The sequence below is a fragment of the Petromyzon marinus genome, chromosome 12 (genome assembly GCF_048934315.1).
Source record: "Petromyzon marinus isolate PM22_M1 ecotype Great Lakes invasive population chromosome 12, UKy_Petmar_22M1.pri1.0, whole genome shotgun sequence".
In the NCBI taxonomy this organism is placed as follows: Eukaryota; Metazoa; Chordata; class Hyperoartia; order Petromyzontiformes; family Petromyzontidae; genus Petromyzon; species Petromyzon marinus.
In genome coordinates this window covers 10993320-11010694 of record NC_133678.1, presented here as the reverse complement: position 1 = coordinate 11010694, position 17375 = coordinate 10993320, and the positions used below count along the sequence as shown (strand labels likewise).

Sequence of the window (17375 nt, the reverse complement as noted above, 5' to 3'; positions counted from 1 at the left end):
CTTAATGACTCCATCAGCATCATCAGCCATGCCATGCTGGTTGTGGCTTGTCATGACAGTCGATATTTTGAAAGGGGTCAGAGCTTAAACGACAACAATAAAGTAGCCGATTAGAAATTTTAGTGGACTTGATATGCCAATTATTCCAGCTCTGACTGAAACATTCCATGACACAAATCTTTTTGCAAAACACACACACTTTGCTACCAATTAAGATACAATATATTTGTTAATTTCATTCACATGAATGTTTTTGAATAAAAGGCATCTAAAGAAGATGCTTGATAATTCATGTAGACATGCTGTACACCAGGGCGAACATCTGCATAATATATACACATGACAACCACATTAACTGAATGTGACCGTTTGATGAATTCATGAAACATACTTTTAATATTCAGCGTTACAACACCGGACTTGACTATAATTATGCTGTCAGAATTCAGCACTAAGCAATCTATTCCAACACTGAGTAACGTTGTAGCTTTACAATAGCTTAATAATATTGTACTCAAAATCAGACACAATCTGACAAATTCTAAGAACACATTCAAAGACAAGCTGATAGTGTTCATAAAAATGCACACTCGCATATGCATGCATCTTTATTGCCACACTTAGGCACATGTACATGTTGTGTGTATGTATGTTGAACTTCTTTCGCACCGTACACAGCCAACCGTGATAATCAGGTGCGTTGTGATCCAGCACTGGATAACAATTGACAATTACCTAGCTCCTAGCATCCTGCGCTGTTCAGTGTAAAGCACACGTTTTCGGATTGTACCGTGTGGTGTTTTTTTCGATACGATGTCCGACGTTTCACCCCACATGCCGGTGAGCTATTGAAACGTTTTTGCTCCACGTGCTGGGAGCGCATCCATCGGACATCGTGCTGAACAACAACAACAATCGACAAAACCCGAAGAAAAAAAACCATCCGAGAGCTCTTAACTGCAAAACCACACAGAGCTATCTATTAGCATACACGAGTGTATACCATGTGTCCAACTGTGCCTGCTTTGAGGGCAATATGAGTAAGCGATTTGAAGCTGGAACAGGAGTGATCGACAGCGGCGCACCTTCCGTCGTGGTCACCATAACTGTTCTAAGCGTGCACTGCTTCTGAGCGGCTCATGGGCCACACGTACCCAACTCCTGCCGCTTGATCTGGCGGATCTGGTTGACGGTCTCCTTGAGGATGGCGCACTTGTCTGGTTTCACGTTGAGGTTGTCGATGTCGCTGATGTTGGCCGAGATGAGCTCTGCAAGCTCTTCAATGTATTTGTTTTCCTGCTCGCGACGTAGCTTTTCCGCCGTGCATTTCGCACTGCGAACACAGAGAGAGAGAGAGAAAAAAAACAAAGCAGGTAAGGTCAACACTGCGGTGGCAATATATTATCTCCCTCGCCTGGTTTGCAGGTCGTGGATTCGATCCCAACCCTGACGCCTGCTGTATATTTGGAGTTTGCATGTTCTCCCTGTGGCCGTGTGGAGTTGATTTCTATTTTAAAATTGTATTTGTATTTTTTTCTTCTATCTACGTGAGTTTACCGAAAGAACCAAAGAATATACATAATGTTCTCTGATTTATGGTTGCATGCACACAAAGATGTTCACTCATGGATGTGTGTATATACTTAAATGAACGTGAGAATCAGCAATATAATTGTGATTCCTGCAGGATTCATGTACGCATGTCGAACTTCTTTCGCACTGTACACAAGCAACCACCAGTTTGTCCTTCCCCCACACCTCCGATTAGCACGGCTGGCTACGTAAGGTGCAAAAGAAGTTCAACATACATACATAGCACTAGTTGCAATCGTAAATACAAATCTGACACAAATAGATTCGTGTCCTTGGCAAGGCTTGCAGGAGACAATTCACCAAAAGCCCCTTTACAAGTCTGTTAAATTATTCTGGCAGTGGACAGCTGAGTAAAGGCCTCTTGACAAGGCAAAGTGATAGAAATGGTTACAATGTACCAAACAAAAATCAAAACATGCAATTAATGTTCAACATTGAGGTGTTCAACCAAATAGAACAGCAATACCATACATTCAACCATCCACAATTTGAAAGGGAAAAAAAAATAGTCCATCAGGTTTCATTAGGAAACAGAAAAACATGGCCACATTTATATTCCTAACATGATAATATAGACATTCTTTGGGTCTTTCGGTAAAAAGTCACGTAGATAGGTTCAAAGAAAACAATAAAAATAACAACAAACTAAGACGTTTCGATTTCAACGCAGGCGGTCGTCATCAGGCTGAAAAAAAGGGAGGAAAGCTGCCGAGACAGCCTGTTTCAAGGATTTGAAATGGTTGTAGCACAAGGGTCATAAACGAAGTGGGCGGGGCTATTTATGTTAATGTGAGAGTAATTAGCATGCTAATGTAAGATCGCACAGCCGCAGCCACGTCTGCGCATGAGGTGGCTGAGACATTTAACCTGGTAATGTAAAATCAGAGCTGCAAATAACAACTAACATCGGAAGGTAGGATGGAAACATCACAGCCAGTTGTGACTTAAACTGGTTAATAACGTCCTTTCACTGATTGCTCAGTTTTTACCCATCTTCTCGGTTGAAATTGTGTCTGTGCCTATATATCTGGATGGCTTAATGAACGAATCTCTGTTGATAGCCAGTGGGTTTAAAAAGTACCATCGTCTTGGAGAAATCAATTTCGTGAGACCACCGCATTAAAACAATGATCAGCCACGGCCGAGGTGTTGGTCCTACTGTGTACATTCAGACAAACAACGCTTTATAAATACTAAGGCTTAAACTTTCTACCCAAGTGCAAGACAAATTCATGGTTCAGCTGATGAAGTGTATGGCCAGTCTGACAATCCAATGTATAGAGACCAGGTTAAATGCTGATGCATAAAAGACCAGATATATGTGTATCAGAGAGCCTGGCTATCACTGCACCCACCAAGCTTCTGCCTTAGCCATACGATTTAAACATTATAAATTTTCCTACATTTGAACACAACTCATCAGACTATATCACAGCCCTTGGGCTGTGGCACATGAAGACAATCATCTCTGTAAATTAAAAACAGCGGTTGATCGCTACGGCCACTGTCACATTTACCCGCGACCGATGGGGCTCGCTTTAAATTGACCAAAGCGTGAGGATCCAATATGGTAGCCATGGTAACGATGGGAAGGCAACTGTACATCTCACTTAGTACCTGCGCTGCAGTCACGACCGATGCAAATGCCGACGTAAATGCAAGCTGAAAAGTTCAGTTGCCCAGCAGTCTTTTCGTGGTTTGGCACTGCAAGTCGGAAGGTCAATCATGCGGCTCTTTGTTTTTTGTCGCCACCACCGGAGGATTGTGGCGAATAGGCAAGGCAGTAAAGTGCACAAGGTGCAATAATTCACAGCTTTCAATTTGTGTATATACACGAGAGGCAACTATGTGCACCTATAAGAACCCGTCAAGACGAATGCAGTTGTTCATCATCATAGTTTATGGATGCACACAATCTTTTTATTCTTAGATGACATTGAAACATGGGCTGTTTGGCACGTCGGGACTTACATTGCCAATTTGATAGTCTACATACATTTTGCCCGACAAGATTCATGAATGAATTTGTGAATTTGGAAATTACAGCTATGCTGCATTAAAATATGAGCTGGGTTTAATCGAGGCAGTGTTACAAATTAAAGTAGCAAGAGAAATGAAAATACTTTTGCGAACCTATGTGGAGTGTTATTCTTCAGCAGAACATTTCAGAATCTATGACACCACCATGAAAGAAACTGCAATAATTCACAGAACTGTACTATAAAGTGTATTCATTTAGTTTGAAGACCCTTTGTATCCCACTTGTGCTTCTAATATAATGGAATGCACGAATTACAATGATCACTTTCAACCAGAGGCAAACATGGGGGTAGATAATGTGGATGAGTAGAATATGCTGCTGAATGAATTATAGAGAACCTTAAACATTTGGAAAATTATATTTGTATACCACATGTACCACCGCCACATTTGACAAATAAGGGGACTCCCGTTTCGTTGCACTACCAGCCAGATCTCATCAAATCATATTTTTATTTAATCAACAGCCTCCTGCAGAGATTATATACTGTGGGAGAGGACACTTCTATTCGACTCTACCAATAACCCCAAGCCAGTGCATGCATGCACGAGGGCACTAGCAGTTGGTGTAGTCCATTACCCCCCCCCCCCCACTTCACGCTATGCTAATAATGGTACAGTCCTAAACCACAGAATCTCTCCACTGGTTGCATCCAGGTTAGTCATCCTTTTCCAAGTAACATCCAAAGAGATTAAAACCAACCCATGACCCGAGCAGCTCCCGCCTGCCAAATGGAGAACCTTAAAAGTTTTTCTTCACTGTACCAACAAGCAATAATGAGGCCATGCTGAGCCAGACTAGTGTGGCTCAAGATGCAGCGGGTTGTTTATGCACTGAAAAACCCGAGCCACTGACGTCATCGGGCTACTGATGTTATGCGCAATGAACACATCATAAGTGCCACCCCTGGCCCTGCCTGCCACCGAGCCAGATTCAGACTTCTTATGCGACCAGAGTGCCATGGTTTGGTCACAGCTCGGCACAGAAATTAGCCAGTGGAAAAGCTCAAACAATGAGGGCTCGGTGCTTGATCAGCTCGCATGTGTCCGTGGAAAAAGGACAATGAAGTCAACATGGCCCGAACCTTACAAGTAGATCTCCTCGGAGAGGTGAACGGGATAGAAGGGTGGCAGTGGCACATTCCCAAGGCAGCATGCACGGTGGAGATGGAGCAAATAAACCAACTCATGTGCGGGAGCCAGATCGATTGTTGCATCACAATGTGACATATGGCTTGGGGAGGCCCGCAACGAGCAGTGGATAGATCATGACTGTTGCTGCTGCTGATGGAAGGAATCCTTCATTTTAAAACTTCACATTTGGGTATGCCTTGTCTATATAAACCAAATTAATGATTAACCTCACCCCAAAATTCTAGCAACTGTGAATGATTTCATGGAAGAGATGACATGAAAAGATTGCCCCATGATAATGGAAATGCGATGACGGGACTTATGGGACGCAGTAAGAAACATCCCATTTTCTTGACATCCATTACTTACACTAATATAGGTCATGCACACGTGAAGCTTGGTTTATACTGTATGTTATTCTCCTTTGGCCTTTGAGAAAACGTGTTTGAGCTTGAAATCTGTGTATACCCTCCTGGTTTAATTATGGCTACAAGCGGTTTTTGACTGCATAGACACAATCATTGGTGTGCAAGTTCTATTAGAAACCTGACGGGACCCACCACAATTCTCAAAAGAAGATCCCCCACCCCCCATCCCCAACTCTTGAATTCATCCCAGATGAATTAAAAGTTGGAGAAAGTAAATGCACGCATGGCAAGCATTACATATAAATAAAAATGCTCCACATGTGGATTCATTTATGTTGTAGTAGAGCTATAGATGCTTTGAACTTGCCAGTAAACACTGGAAACTCAAAATTACGTGCTATAACAAAAAAAAAGTACTGCTTCGTTGGCATTTTCCATTAGTTATAAGATCCGGGGTCAACTCTTGTCAACACCACATCCATTATGCATTCCTTGCCTTTGTCGACGTTTAAACCAAAACTTTAAGCTTTCATCCAGCAAAATAAGTCACCAATATTCCAGATAGCTTGCTTTTTCTCCAACTCGCTGAGTTGGAACACCTTCAATCAGGGACTCGTCATATTTGGAGTGCCCATATGCTCATGGACTAACAGTGCACTATTGCTCTCTTTGTAATAAACGCTAACATTACGATGTAATTTTTTTAAAGTCATTATTTGTCCTTGCAAATGGCACAAATAAACTAAAATATAAGAATTCTGCAGTATCATATGAATAGGTACAAGATGGTACTAATCATTAGACTTTTACATGGGTGGCACAATTCATTTTCTAAGAACTTACAACTCGCTTGGTAACTTTGAAAAATTGTTGAAAGGGCAAATAATGAGGTGCTATTGTGCGTGGATGCATTGTGTCCATTGGCCTGGACAAGCTGCTCATTTGTCTTGCTGTAGGAAGGAGGTCATTTATCTTTCTTTGGCCACAACTGTCCACGGCCTGCCAAGCATCTTTTCCTGAAGCCATGTGTGGCAAGGGTCAGACCGCCGATCATCTAGACTTACTGTTTGTGCTATGGGGTCCCGAGCCAACCCAATGTGAAGTTAGCTCACGCCGACACCCTCTTTTAATGAAGAGGCAGAGCCATTTACGGGCTCCCCTTTTGATAACAACCAACAGGAGAGATGCGTGGGTAAGAAGGAAGTACCATCACCTGCCACGCCATGATTGCTGCCGAGTAATGGCGTATCTCACAAATTGACAAATGTATTCATGAGAGAGGGTAAAAGGAGTCGTGTTGGGAGAAAAATAAACATTTAAAGCAAATAGCTTGGCAGTGTACATTTAAAGCAGGGTTTGTTCCCTTCATAAACCTTCATCGAGTTGCAAGTGTCCACTTTAAAGGAAAACATTAAAGAATAGTCACAAAGGGCAATCCTTTATTTTCCTCTGGACCAAACAACATCAAAAGGTTTCAATCCAGCCTTCTTCACAGCATCGCTCATACAGCATGTTGCTTTGCAAAAAAAAGTGAAAAAATGAGGCCAGGATTGCCATATTCAGAATTCCACCCTTGAAATCAAAACAGCTTCAAGGCACAAGCTACATACCCTGCCAAAATTCATGACTAATGGAATCAGCTTGCAAGAGAGACTACGCCATGAGTTTTGTGACAAATGTAATGCACTTTTGTTTGGTGTGTATTTGTTATTACAATTATCGCTGCACATTCTCTTGTAAGTGTATTTTAGTTTATGTGCATGTATAATTAGTGAATATAATTACATGACTGGGGAAACATTGAATACGTATAGAATTTTAGAGAATATATATTTTTCGTCATCACAAATTTCAGTATATGCATAAAGAAGCAAAGTTTGATCTTTTGCATTATTTCCCAAACATACAATCAAATCAATGATGCAGAATAATGAATGAGGGGCAGCCAAGGAATTAAACGCATCTTGAGGATGCCCAACAAGGAGATGGTGCAATGAAATCAGCTCGTTGGTAACTGCTAGGTGAATTTTTACTTCTCAGGATCAATGAAAACAATACACTATGCAAGTTTATAATTTCATGCGATTAGACCATTTTCTGAATACATGCAATTATATATTACAATCCTCTCCCTGTCGAGCAAATGTGTTTTAAGCAAATAAGGTTGACAGTCCTCAAGCACCTTTATGAAGGAACCGCATCAATGTGTAAAAAGTTGCACCGGCGATGAGGAGCACTGTCCACAAATTTACAACGGCAAACATTGTTTTTTGGCAAATGTCACACACATTTTCAATGCAATGGACCCCCGTACCTCGTCTTGAGTGGATCCGACGAGGACGAGGACTTGCGCTTGCGCGACTCGGAGAGGCCGGGATCCACGGCGCTTTCCCTGAGAGCACTCATCGTGTGCGAGGCAAATCCTGCAACGGGGACAACACATTGACCACTGAGAACAGCCGTGTACATCTATATATGCAGGGGGATCCCCATGCCTCAGCTTTTGACTCCAACAGGTAGAGCGTTATTTATTGTGTTCATCTCAAAATGCAAACACATTACATAAATTTCATTACATTTCATCTCCAATAATGGACAATGAAAATGCATTCCAGTTAGGGAATTATAGACATACATTTAATGCATGTTTTTTGTGCCTAAAATTACCACCACATATACAGAACATTTAAAAGACAGGGTAACTGTTAATTAGCACTTTGTGCATTATGCCAGATTACCCATGTACAAGACCCCATAATTCGTGTAAATTTTAAAACTCTCAAACAAATGCATTACGAGTTCCTCAAATTTTGTTAAAAGATTGCACTGTATTAATGTGTATAAAAACACGAGCGAAGGCACATTGAAATTGATGAACATGATGGGCTGCACACTCAATCCCCAGTGCATGCATTAATAAAGTACTTTGTTGCCAACCAAAATTGTATAGATCTAGGCACTGGTATTGTGTGATTTATTTATTAACAGATTACAATTATTTGCACATAAAAGTCTCAATGACTCTTTCTCAGGAGCATCCTGTCTGGTTCTCATCCCGAGTAATTTGAAGGAAATGTTCAACGTTGGGAAGTTGTCTAAGGAAAAGTTACATTGTATGTTAGTTTTAGCGATAGAGTTAACCAGAGAACCCAGAGGAAACCCATGAGAACAAAGGGAGAACATACAAACTTCACACAGAAAGGCACCGGAGTCAGGAATTGAACCTAGGTACGTCCTGCTGTGAGGCTCAAGTGTTACCACTGCACCACCGTGCCACCCCCCTTTTGGCGGTAAACTTGGGAGTGAATTGGTCTATGGGTTTAGTTGTTTTTTCTTGATAACATGTGAAGTGGTCTTGGTCTAAAGCACAGAACAACATAACCTCACCCAAGAGGTCTAACTAATCATGTCCACCACTCAACGAATGCATGCCAGTCAATGTTTGTATATATAAAGCTAAACAGGGCAGAGGAATGAAGTTTCAAAAGCAATGGCTAGAAGTAAATACAGATGGAAATCAAGGGGGGTAACTGTGGACTGTAGGCACACATTGGCGTGCACTCTATGTCTTGACACACTTGATTTCAGCTGCAAACCTTCTAGCTACACATTCTTTAAAAACAGCGCCAAGAGAGATATGCCTTTAGCAAGAAAAAGTACGTAACTTATGGAAGTAGAGGAATCCACAACGATAGAAAAAAAATACACGACACTTCAAAGAAACTCCCCTCCTCTGCAGCCCTTTTAAAAAGTCGCCATGAAGTAATCTTGTTGAGGATTACTTTATATGCATTTGTTCTTGGAAAAGTCACCCAGAAGTGGCGGAAATGTCATAAATATATCCACTCATAAGAGTTTCCCACTAGTGGTCTACCAGTATTCCTCAAGTCATCATAATATAGTCACTTACACGTGGTGGCAAATTCACATTATCCACTTTTTGAGCAACTCGGCAGTGGTCTCCCAGACACTTTATGTGAAATCGATAAAATTACCGTATTTTCCCGCACATAACCCGCGGGGTATGCCACTTTTTACAAACAAAACAAGACCCTGTGGGTATATGGAGGTGCGGGCTATCCCAAAATATTTTACACATGTGACATGTCATAACTCATTTAATGTTTTCATGGTAGGACTATACACTACGCAACACTTACCTTTGACTAAAGCACTGCTGAATAAACCATTCACACTAAAATTGCACGTGAGCACGTTTTAAATTATTCGAATTGTGTGTACAATAAAACGACAATGTTTGAAGTGGGCGCACTTTGTTTACCGTAATACTTTCAGTGGCTGTAGAGGGGTGCGAAAGTTTCAGCTGAGGCTATGGATTGCACAATGGGAAGGGTCTTAACAAGCGTCTACCAGACGCGGAATCATAATTGCTGAGTCCCTTAGGCCGCTGCTATTGGCTGAGCACTATACAGTCGTGACCATGAGCTTTGTTTCAAACTTCCAAAGGCTTTGTTGCCAGGAGGCAATGGAGTTACCGTAGTGCTGCTATCGTCTGCGCAGTGCTCAATCTACCAGTGCTAAAACTGTACAGGGGTAACTACCGGTCCGGTAGCTGTAATATGATGAGGTCGAATGCTGGTAAGCCTAACAGTACGCTTACTTACGATACTTATCTACCAGTATGTTTAACTTATTTATTGGATATTTACTTTTGTTATTTACTGTTTTACGTTCACTCGTTTCCGGTTAGTGTTTTCTTTGTGCACGTTATGATTTTAATGCTAACAATTGATAGTGGAATGTATTACAAATGTAAACTTTGTATTAATATGATGGAATTAAGCTGCGGTAACGATGTTAAAGATATGAATGCATGCGGGGTATATGGAGGTGCGGGCTATCTGAAATTTGTTTTACACAAAACGCTATTTTTGCGGGCTATATGCGTATGCGGGCTATATGCGGGAAAATAGGTACATCAATTCATTTAGCCAAAAATTAGAGCTCTACTTGCTGTGTATGTGTCATGCGCAAAACAAAATAGTAACCCTTCACCGACTCACATGACCACACTATGCGTGGCTAGGTGTGCGAATTTAAGAGCATTAAAATGTTAGTAATTTTCACAAATGGTATAACACGAAAAGTAAATTCTTCAAGTTACTTAGACACACGGGCGCCTAAATAAATAACATTTTACAGATACAAGGAATCACCCACAAGTTCCAAAAAAAATATTCCTATTATCCACATATATACAGCGATAAAAAGCACAAAACATAGTTATGTTCGTGGACACGTAAAGATAATATGAACCACAAATGGCATCCCCAAAAATCAATGCGGTTAATGGAAACTTATTATTTGTATTTAAACTAATATATTAGTTATCCCTGGAGAAAGTGCTTCCTATGTATTATTACTACAAATCATTATTGTAAAAATAGATTTCATAGTTGTGAAAGGCACGAATATTTTGCCAAAGAAAATCTAATTGGTAACATGAATGTACACACAAAACACCATTATTCAAAGTAGCATCGTAACCATGCTACTTGGCCAATAATGTACATTGAGGTCATAGTGACCATACACATCACAATGAGAACACAGGGTACTGTTCGCAGAATGTGTAAGGTGGGATCCAATTCTGGATAATGGAGCACCTCAGTTAGTGTGGCCACCAAAAGAAAATAAAGAAACACCTCGGTTGAAACCTCCACCCTCTGAGGGGGCACTATGCACACATGGTAATCAACCATTCTACCAAAGATGCACAGTAGACTTGTAATCGAGAAAAGTGCTTTCGTGAAACAGCCAGGCTGCCTTCATCAACAAAGTGCAATTGCACATCGAAAGGCCAAAGAGTAGGACAGCTGGCAGTATTTGCTTAAGACTTTTACAACACACTGGTGTGCTGTACTAGCGACGAATTGGCATCTTCTGTTTACGTGACAAACCCTTACTAGTTGGCTGTGTCGGGTGGTGGCGGGTTTAAACGACACATTTATATATTTACGCGATCTAACCCAAAAAAACCTCTATTATGGACTTTTACAGCCATATGACATTCATCATGTCCAGCATCATGAAGGACTTCAAAATCTCAGTTGTCAATTTACAAATACATTGGGTTAACATCAACAGGGTTAACCTTAAAGTGAGTATTCCATTATGGATTTTAAGCGATGCATTATGGGAAATGAAAATTTATCTTTGCCAAAGAAGTAAAAACAGCTAATGGGAAAAGCGCTGGACTTTAATTTTTAAAAGATTGTTGCCTGTACAGTAAAGATGGTGGCTCTACAATTCAAAGGGCTACTAAAAATATTTATAGAAAAATTGTTTATTGCTAAATGGGATACATTCTATTCTCCGATTAGCATGGTTGGCTACGTACGGTGCAAAATAAGTTCAACATACATACATACTTGGGTATTGCAATATGTTCAGGAGCTAAATGTCAATGTTCGAGGTCTGCTATCCAAAACAGGGCTTCAGGAAAGTTGTGTAGTTTTGCTATTCCTCCAAGGAGCCCAGACTACAGTGGTGTACTAAATGGTCTATTAGCTTGGGTTGCGTGGCCAGTCGCATTGTGGCTTGTCTTTAATTTTACATTTATCAAGAAGATGTGCACATCGACTGATTTTTTTCATGCAGTTGATGGCACTAGTGTCTTTGAGGAATTTTAAAGCCAGGTGGTCGCTGTTTGGGTCTAGAGTGAGGTGTTTATTCTGGACATTGGCATTGTCCCAATGTTTGCCAGCTTTCTTATGGATCTGGGTGAGATTCTAGGATGGTGACAGCACGATCCCAGAAGGGAGATCGGAACATTGTTGAGGTTTCGCTTGACGGGTAGGTTGCCATTGGCAATAATACGTGTAAACTCTTTGTCTCCGTGGATATTTGGTGGCAGAATGGGATTGGTGTCGATTTCAGAATCCCTGTTATGATGTACATCGTGTTATTGAATTGTGCATTTAGCCGTATTGTGTACAAGCTCCCGGACCAGGCTGAAGCACAACACTCTACAATTGAATAGATCAGTGAGAAAGCAGCAGTTTGCAGCACATCAGCTGAGGCGCCCAAGGTGATTCCTGCAGGCTTCTTGTGGGGTGGAGGCAATAGGGCCTCTCAACCCACCTCGTTCAGCAATGAAGAGGGGGAGCCGAGGGTCTGCTGATCCCGGCGACCAAGAGACTGGAGGGAACACCTGACTCCATTCGCCTCAGTCTGGGAGAGAACCACTCGCGACGAGTGGGTCCGAAGTGCTGCCACCATCGGCTACAGGTTGAAATTCACGGGACATGCCTCAGGACCAATTTGGAAAGAATCACACCTTCTGCTGGAACAGAGTATAAAGGTAGCCTTGTTAGCATAGTTGTTGAAGCTCCTGGAAATAGGGGCTAAGTCTCAAGGGGCAGTGGGAGTCGAGTTTCTACTCATTTCTTTATGGCCCCCAAAAGCATCTGGGGTTACAGGGCGATTCTGGATCAAAGACGGCTAAAAAGACACCATATTTGCTGGCATCGGTCAAAAAAGCCCTGAAGCCAGGCGACTAGTTGGTGTCAGTGGACCCGAATGGCGCATACCTTCACGTGCCAATTTTCAGAAATCAGCACAAGTTCTTGTGTTTCAGCTTGAGGGAGACACTGGGAGTTCCAATTTTCTGCATTCAAACTATAGGTCTCCCCAAGTTTTTTACCAAGGTGTCGGTTGTGGTCATCTCCCACCTGCGGAAGGGTGGCAACCATGTGTATCTATACCTGGATGACCTCTTGATGAGAGCAGAGTCCGAGCGGGCTCTGTAGAGGTCTGTGGCCAAGGTGGTGCGGACCTTGCAGGTGCACAGGCTCGTCGTGAATGCCCCCAAGTGCAGTATGCGGCCAGTAAGGAGGCATAAACACTATCGGGCCATCATCCATACCATCCAAAGAAGGGTTTTTCGCCACAGAAAAGGTCAGATGAGTCAGGGCAGATGTGGTTAGTTTGGTGAACAATAATGGTGGAGCGGGGAAGACACTTCCATGGTAGTCTTGGGTGATATGGCGACGTTGGACATGGTCCCTTGGACCAGGGTCCATATGACGGCACTGCCATGGTGCCTCCTAGCCACTCAGGACCCCTGTGTAGGTGACATACAGCAATCTGTGAAGTTCTCAGTCAGCTAGGCAGGACCTACTGTGATGGCTCAAGTCTCCTTGGTGGACAGAAGGCATTCGCTTGGGTTTCTTCAGGGCGCAGGTAAAGGTGGAGGGCATGCTGCCAGAGTAGCATTGCAAGTCAAATGATGAGCATCAATCTCCTCGAGCTCAGGGAAATGAGGATGCTGTTGGAGCAAGTGATAAGAAAAGATGTCTTGGTTAGATGCAACAACATGACGGCAGTTACCATGGTGAACCGAAAGGACTCTCCATGATTTGACGAGCTGATGCGTGAGTCAGCCCACCTCCTGACAAGGAAGGTGGAGAAGAGGGGGTGGTAACTGCTAGCTCGTCGCCTCTCCGAGGTTGACAACCAATCAGAGGGTTGGTTGAGTCACGAGACTCTGAACCCGGGCGAGTGGCCGTTGCATTCCAGGGTTTTTCAGCTAGTCGTCAGGAGATTCGGGGTCCACCGGATGGACTGGTTTGTGTCCAAGGAAAATGAAAAGTGAGGCAATCCGCATCAACAGCAGGAAGCTATGGTCATGGATGTGATGTCCATTTGTTGGTCGGGGAGACTGGGATACTTCTTCCCCCCATTCCCATTAGTCCCAAAGGTTTTGGAAATATTGCGAGGTAAGGAGTTCAGGCAATTCTGATTGCCTGAAATGGCCAAGGAGCTCCTGGTTCTCAGACCTGATGTCCATGATGGTAAGCGAACAATGGCAGCTCCAGCCAAGACCAGACCTGCTCTCACAGAAGGGAGTTCGGTTTCAAGGGCCTGCAGGCTTTAAACGTGATGGCATGGAAATTGAGGGCAAGGTTCTCCAGATTTGGTCTGGACAAAGGGATGCAAGATTTACTTCCGAAATCCAGTCGACAGTCTACTTGGCGGGTGTATACTTTCCACTGGGAAGATTTTCGAACATGAGGCCAAGCAAAGGGTCTGAACCCAGTATCGTGCAGGGTAGCAGAGATTGTAGAATTATTAGTGGAGGCCTTCGATAAAAGGCTATTTGTTGGTGGCCTTAAGGGTCCGAGTGGCGACTAGCGACCATCGCTATGGCAAAAAAGCAAATTAATGCAGGTGGTGTTGAGCCTCACATGTGGAACCCACGCATAAACAAAAGATGAGAGGGCATGACCCATAGGCAACTTTAAGGGGGGACTAGGCCACGCCTAGGATAGGGGTGGAGCCTTGGCAGAAACAAACTGCAAGGTGAATCGCGATGTGTACGAGTGAACCGATTGAAAATGCCTTTTCATAGGTTACAAAAGACAGACAAAATGATGACATTTGTCTTTTCATTTGATCAAATCAGAAAAATAATCAGCTTCAAAACACAACTGAGGTTTGAATCAAACATAACGAACAAGTTTACGAGCAATTTACAACACGAACTCTAGTTTTTCACATCACTTTTCATCTTCCCGTGGCTTCCGAGACCACAGCTTAAGCACGGATTGGATAAAGTGCCCAGTGTGAACAGGGATGAGAGCCGAGGGGACCGGATAACCGTGGCAGCTCCTGTCCCTTGCCGACTCACTCCCTATAGTGCAGAGCAGAGTTTCCATGGGCACGGCAGTCTGTTTCTCTAGCAACACCGCTGTTGCCACGGACACATCCAAAAAAACAAGCCTGAGTGTTTTGCTCTGGTGCAATTCTCCTGGCTCTCCAGCAAGCAAGTGTTAACTAGCTAACTCACAAATGCAGAATTGTTTTGGTGGAGGGCAAATCAGATGTGTTGAGCTAATACTTCAATCCAAATGCATTTCACGTCTCATCTCCTAAGAGGACGCATTTTTCCGTTGACATTAAAAAAATATATAAATGTACGCATACATTTTGTAAAGAAATCATGTTTGCTGATTGGCGAATGGTTGCGCTGTGAATGCCAAAAACAAATACTGTCACAGCAAATGCATCACATGTAAACAATGTGCTCATTGGCTTTCCTGCTTCAAGGTTAGCATTGCATGTATGTTGAACTTCTTTCGCACCATACATAGCCAACCGTGCGAATCGGAACATTGCATAGAATGCAGTCTTACAAGCCACACCCTCTTCATGTGACGTGGCAAATTAAGATTCACTGGACCTATTTGATATTGCCACAACAGATTACTTAATCATAGATGGCTACAAAAACACATTAAGCTGTTGCATGTGGCACACTGCGGTTGCATTCACCTGAAACCTCATTTTGTAGGGCAATCGTATGCATGTTATGTTATACCTAACATAAAAGACTAATAACTTAACAAGATGAGTGTCACTCTACCGGAGCCCTACGTCATATCTATCAATGTGAAATGACACCTCAGGAAGACATTGGTGACAAATATAACTAAAAAGTTTAACAATACTATGAGTTAAATGAAAACCACTCTACAATTGACTACAGTACTATGGTGTCCCAGTCCAAAGACCAAGTTTCCTTATTTCAACTACCCACTGGACTCAATCTGACCTTATTCTACTGGAGAAGGGTGGAAGCAGAAAATGCGAACAGTTGCCGTAAAAATAAAAAAAAATCATATCAGGTCCAATGCTCTTTGTTTAAATAAACATTGCCCAGTAGACCAACAACAGCAATTTTGTCAAAAAGCAATCCATGACGAGTCTAGTCTGAAGTGACGTGCTGACGTTAAAAGAAGCGACCGCGACCCAGAAGGCAATGTAATGCAACAAAGAAACTGTCGTGCTCGACGCAAATAATGACAACGGTGAGAATCTTGAGGCTGCAGAGAAGTGCGACGAACCGTCCACCAATGCGGACGAGTCGGCTTGACCTTGTGTCGCGGGTCTTCATGCCGCTGCACCCTTGGCGAACCAAGCAAGCACGTCAATGACAAATGTATCCATCTCACTTAGGCAATGACTGTATTCTCATGATGAAAGAGAACAGGCTACAACATGCAGTGAAGCCGCATAAGCTGTGTCATCAACATAGGAAACAAGAATAAGAGCAAACTGCTCGGAAGATATTGTCTCAATCGGTTACACTACTTGATGAGCTGGAAGCCAAAGCTATTAAGAGTAAAAAAACCGAAAAAAAACATGTTGAAGGGCACTTCACTACCAAGCATCAGCCACTTAAGTGAATGCTTATGTAACCTTCGTCTCCTCCTGTTGTGCATTGTATTTTTTGCATTAGTTCGTTGGGTTTTACTTAAACTTTGTATTGCAACAAGTATATTACAGAGTATCAATCTGTAGTACTGCTAAACATTCAAATTTTAACATGCTAAAATGTACGGATAAAAACAATTATCTGGTTACCTGATAATTATTTTGGTGTCCATGTAATTCATACGATTGCTGGCGTATCTATGAATTTGGAAAGGTCTTTGATCAATCTCGAGACAATAATAATTAAGAAATATGTGACAAGACCCACCTACGCAACAACACACAAGGGCCAACCAAACAGCTTCAGGTGAGAGTGAGCCCACCAGTATAAGTGTGGTCAGTATATTGAATTTGACCATAGCACAATAGGCTGTCATATTCTTCTTCGTGCATCCAGTAATGATGTATTAAACACGACTTTTGCTTCCATTTTTTTTATTTACTGGCACTTCACCTTACGTACTGATTTTCTCCTTCACACACAGGATTGTCCCCTATTTAAGCTGTCACTTTTGCTGACTTTTCACTGTCCTTTTAAGCTGCCCTATAATCCATCCATCTACAAAATAAATGTCGTATTTCCTCTGCATGCCGGCAAGGTGGCGTGGAGGTAAGGTGCATTATTCAAAAAGCTCTAGTTTCAAATAAAGCACCAAGAATAAGCAGAGTGAGCAATAACTAATTTCACTAATTAACTTACCAGGACCTCAATACACTTCCATTTAAAGTAAAAAACGTTTTCCAATCATAGGCCACCACATTGTATTACTGCTTGTGATTACATATAAGGTGCTGGGTAGACTCCACCTTGTGTTCAGAATTCAGCTTCTAGAGTCCTTAAGTGCACACCGTGCCGTGAACACACCACACCTGCTCACCTCTGCATTGGCTAACAGTCAAGTATCGAGTGGACTATAATATCCTGCTGCTGACCTAAAAGGCTATAAAAGGGTTAGCCCCACAATATTTGCAGGAACTGATCCATGCTTACACTCCAAAGCG

General features: G+C 42.4%; 1 protein-coding gene across 6 annotated transcripts in view; it reads right to left on the bottom strand.

The window, feature by feature from the left end:
* The window catches only part of LOC116941772 (nuclear receptor coactivator 2-like), a 92598-nt gene that overhangs the window by 50518 nt on the left and 24705 nt on the right, over positions 1–17375 (bottom strand). For all 6 annotated transcript variants that reach the window (XM_076066605.1, XM_076066603.1, XM_076066608.1 and 3 more), the window contains 2 exons: positions 7450–7558; positions 1155–1333 (listed from right to left, as the gene is read on the bottom strand). In XM_076066605.1, coding sequence (XP_075922720.1) covers positions 1155–1333; positions 7450–7541 — 271 coding nt within the window. In that variant the 5' untranslated portion in view covers positions 7542–7558. The remainder of the gene's footprint in view (positions 1–1154; positions 1334–7449; positions 7559–17375) is intronic.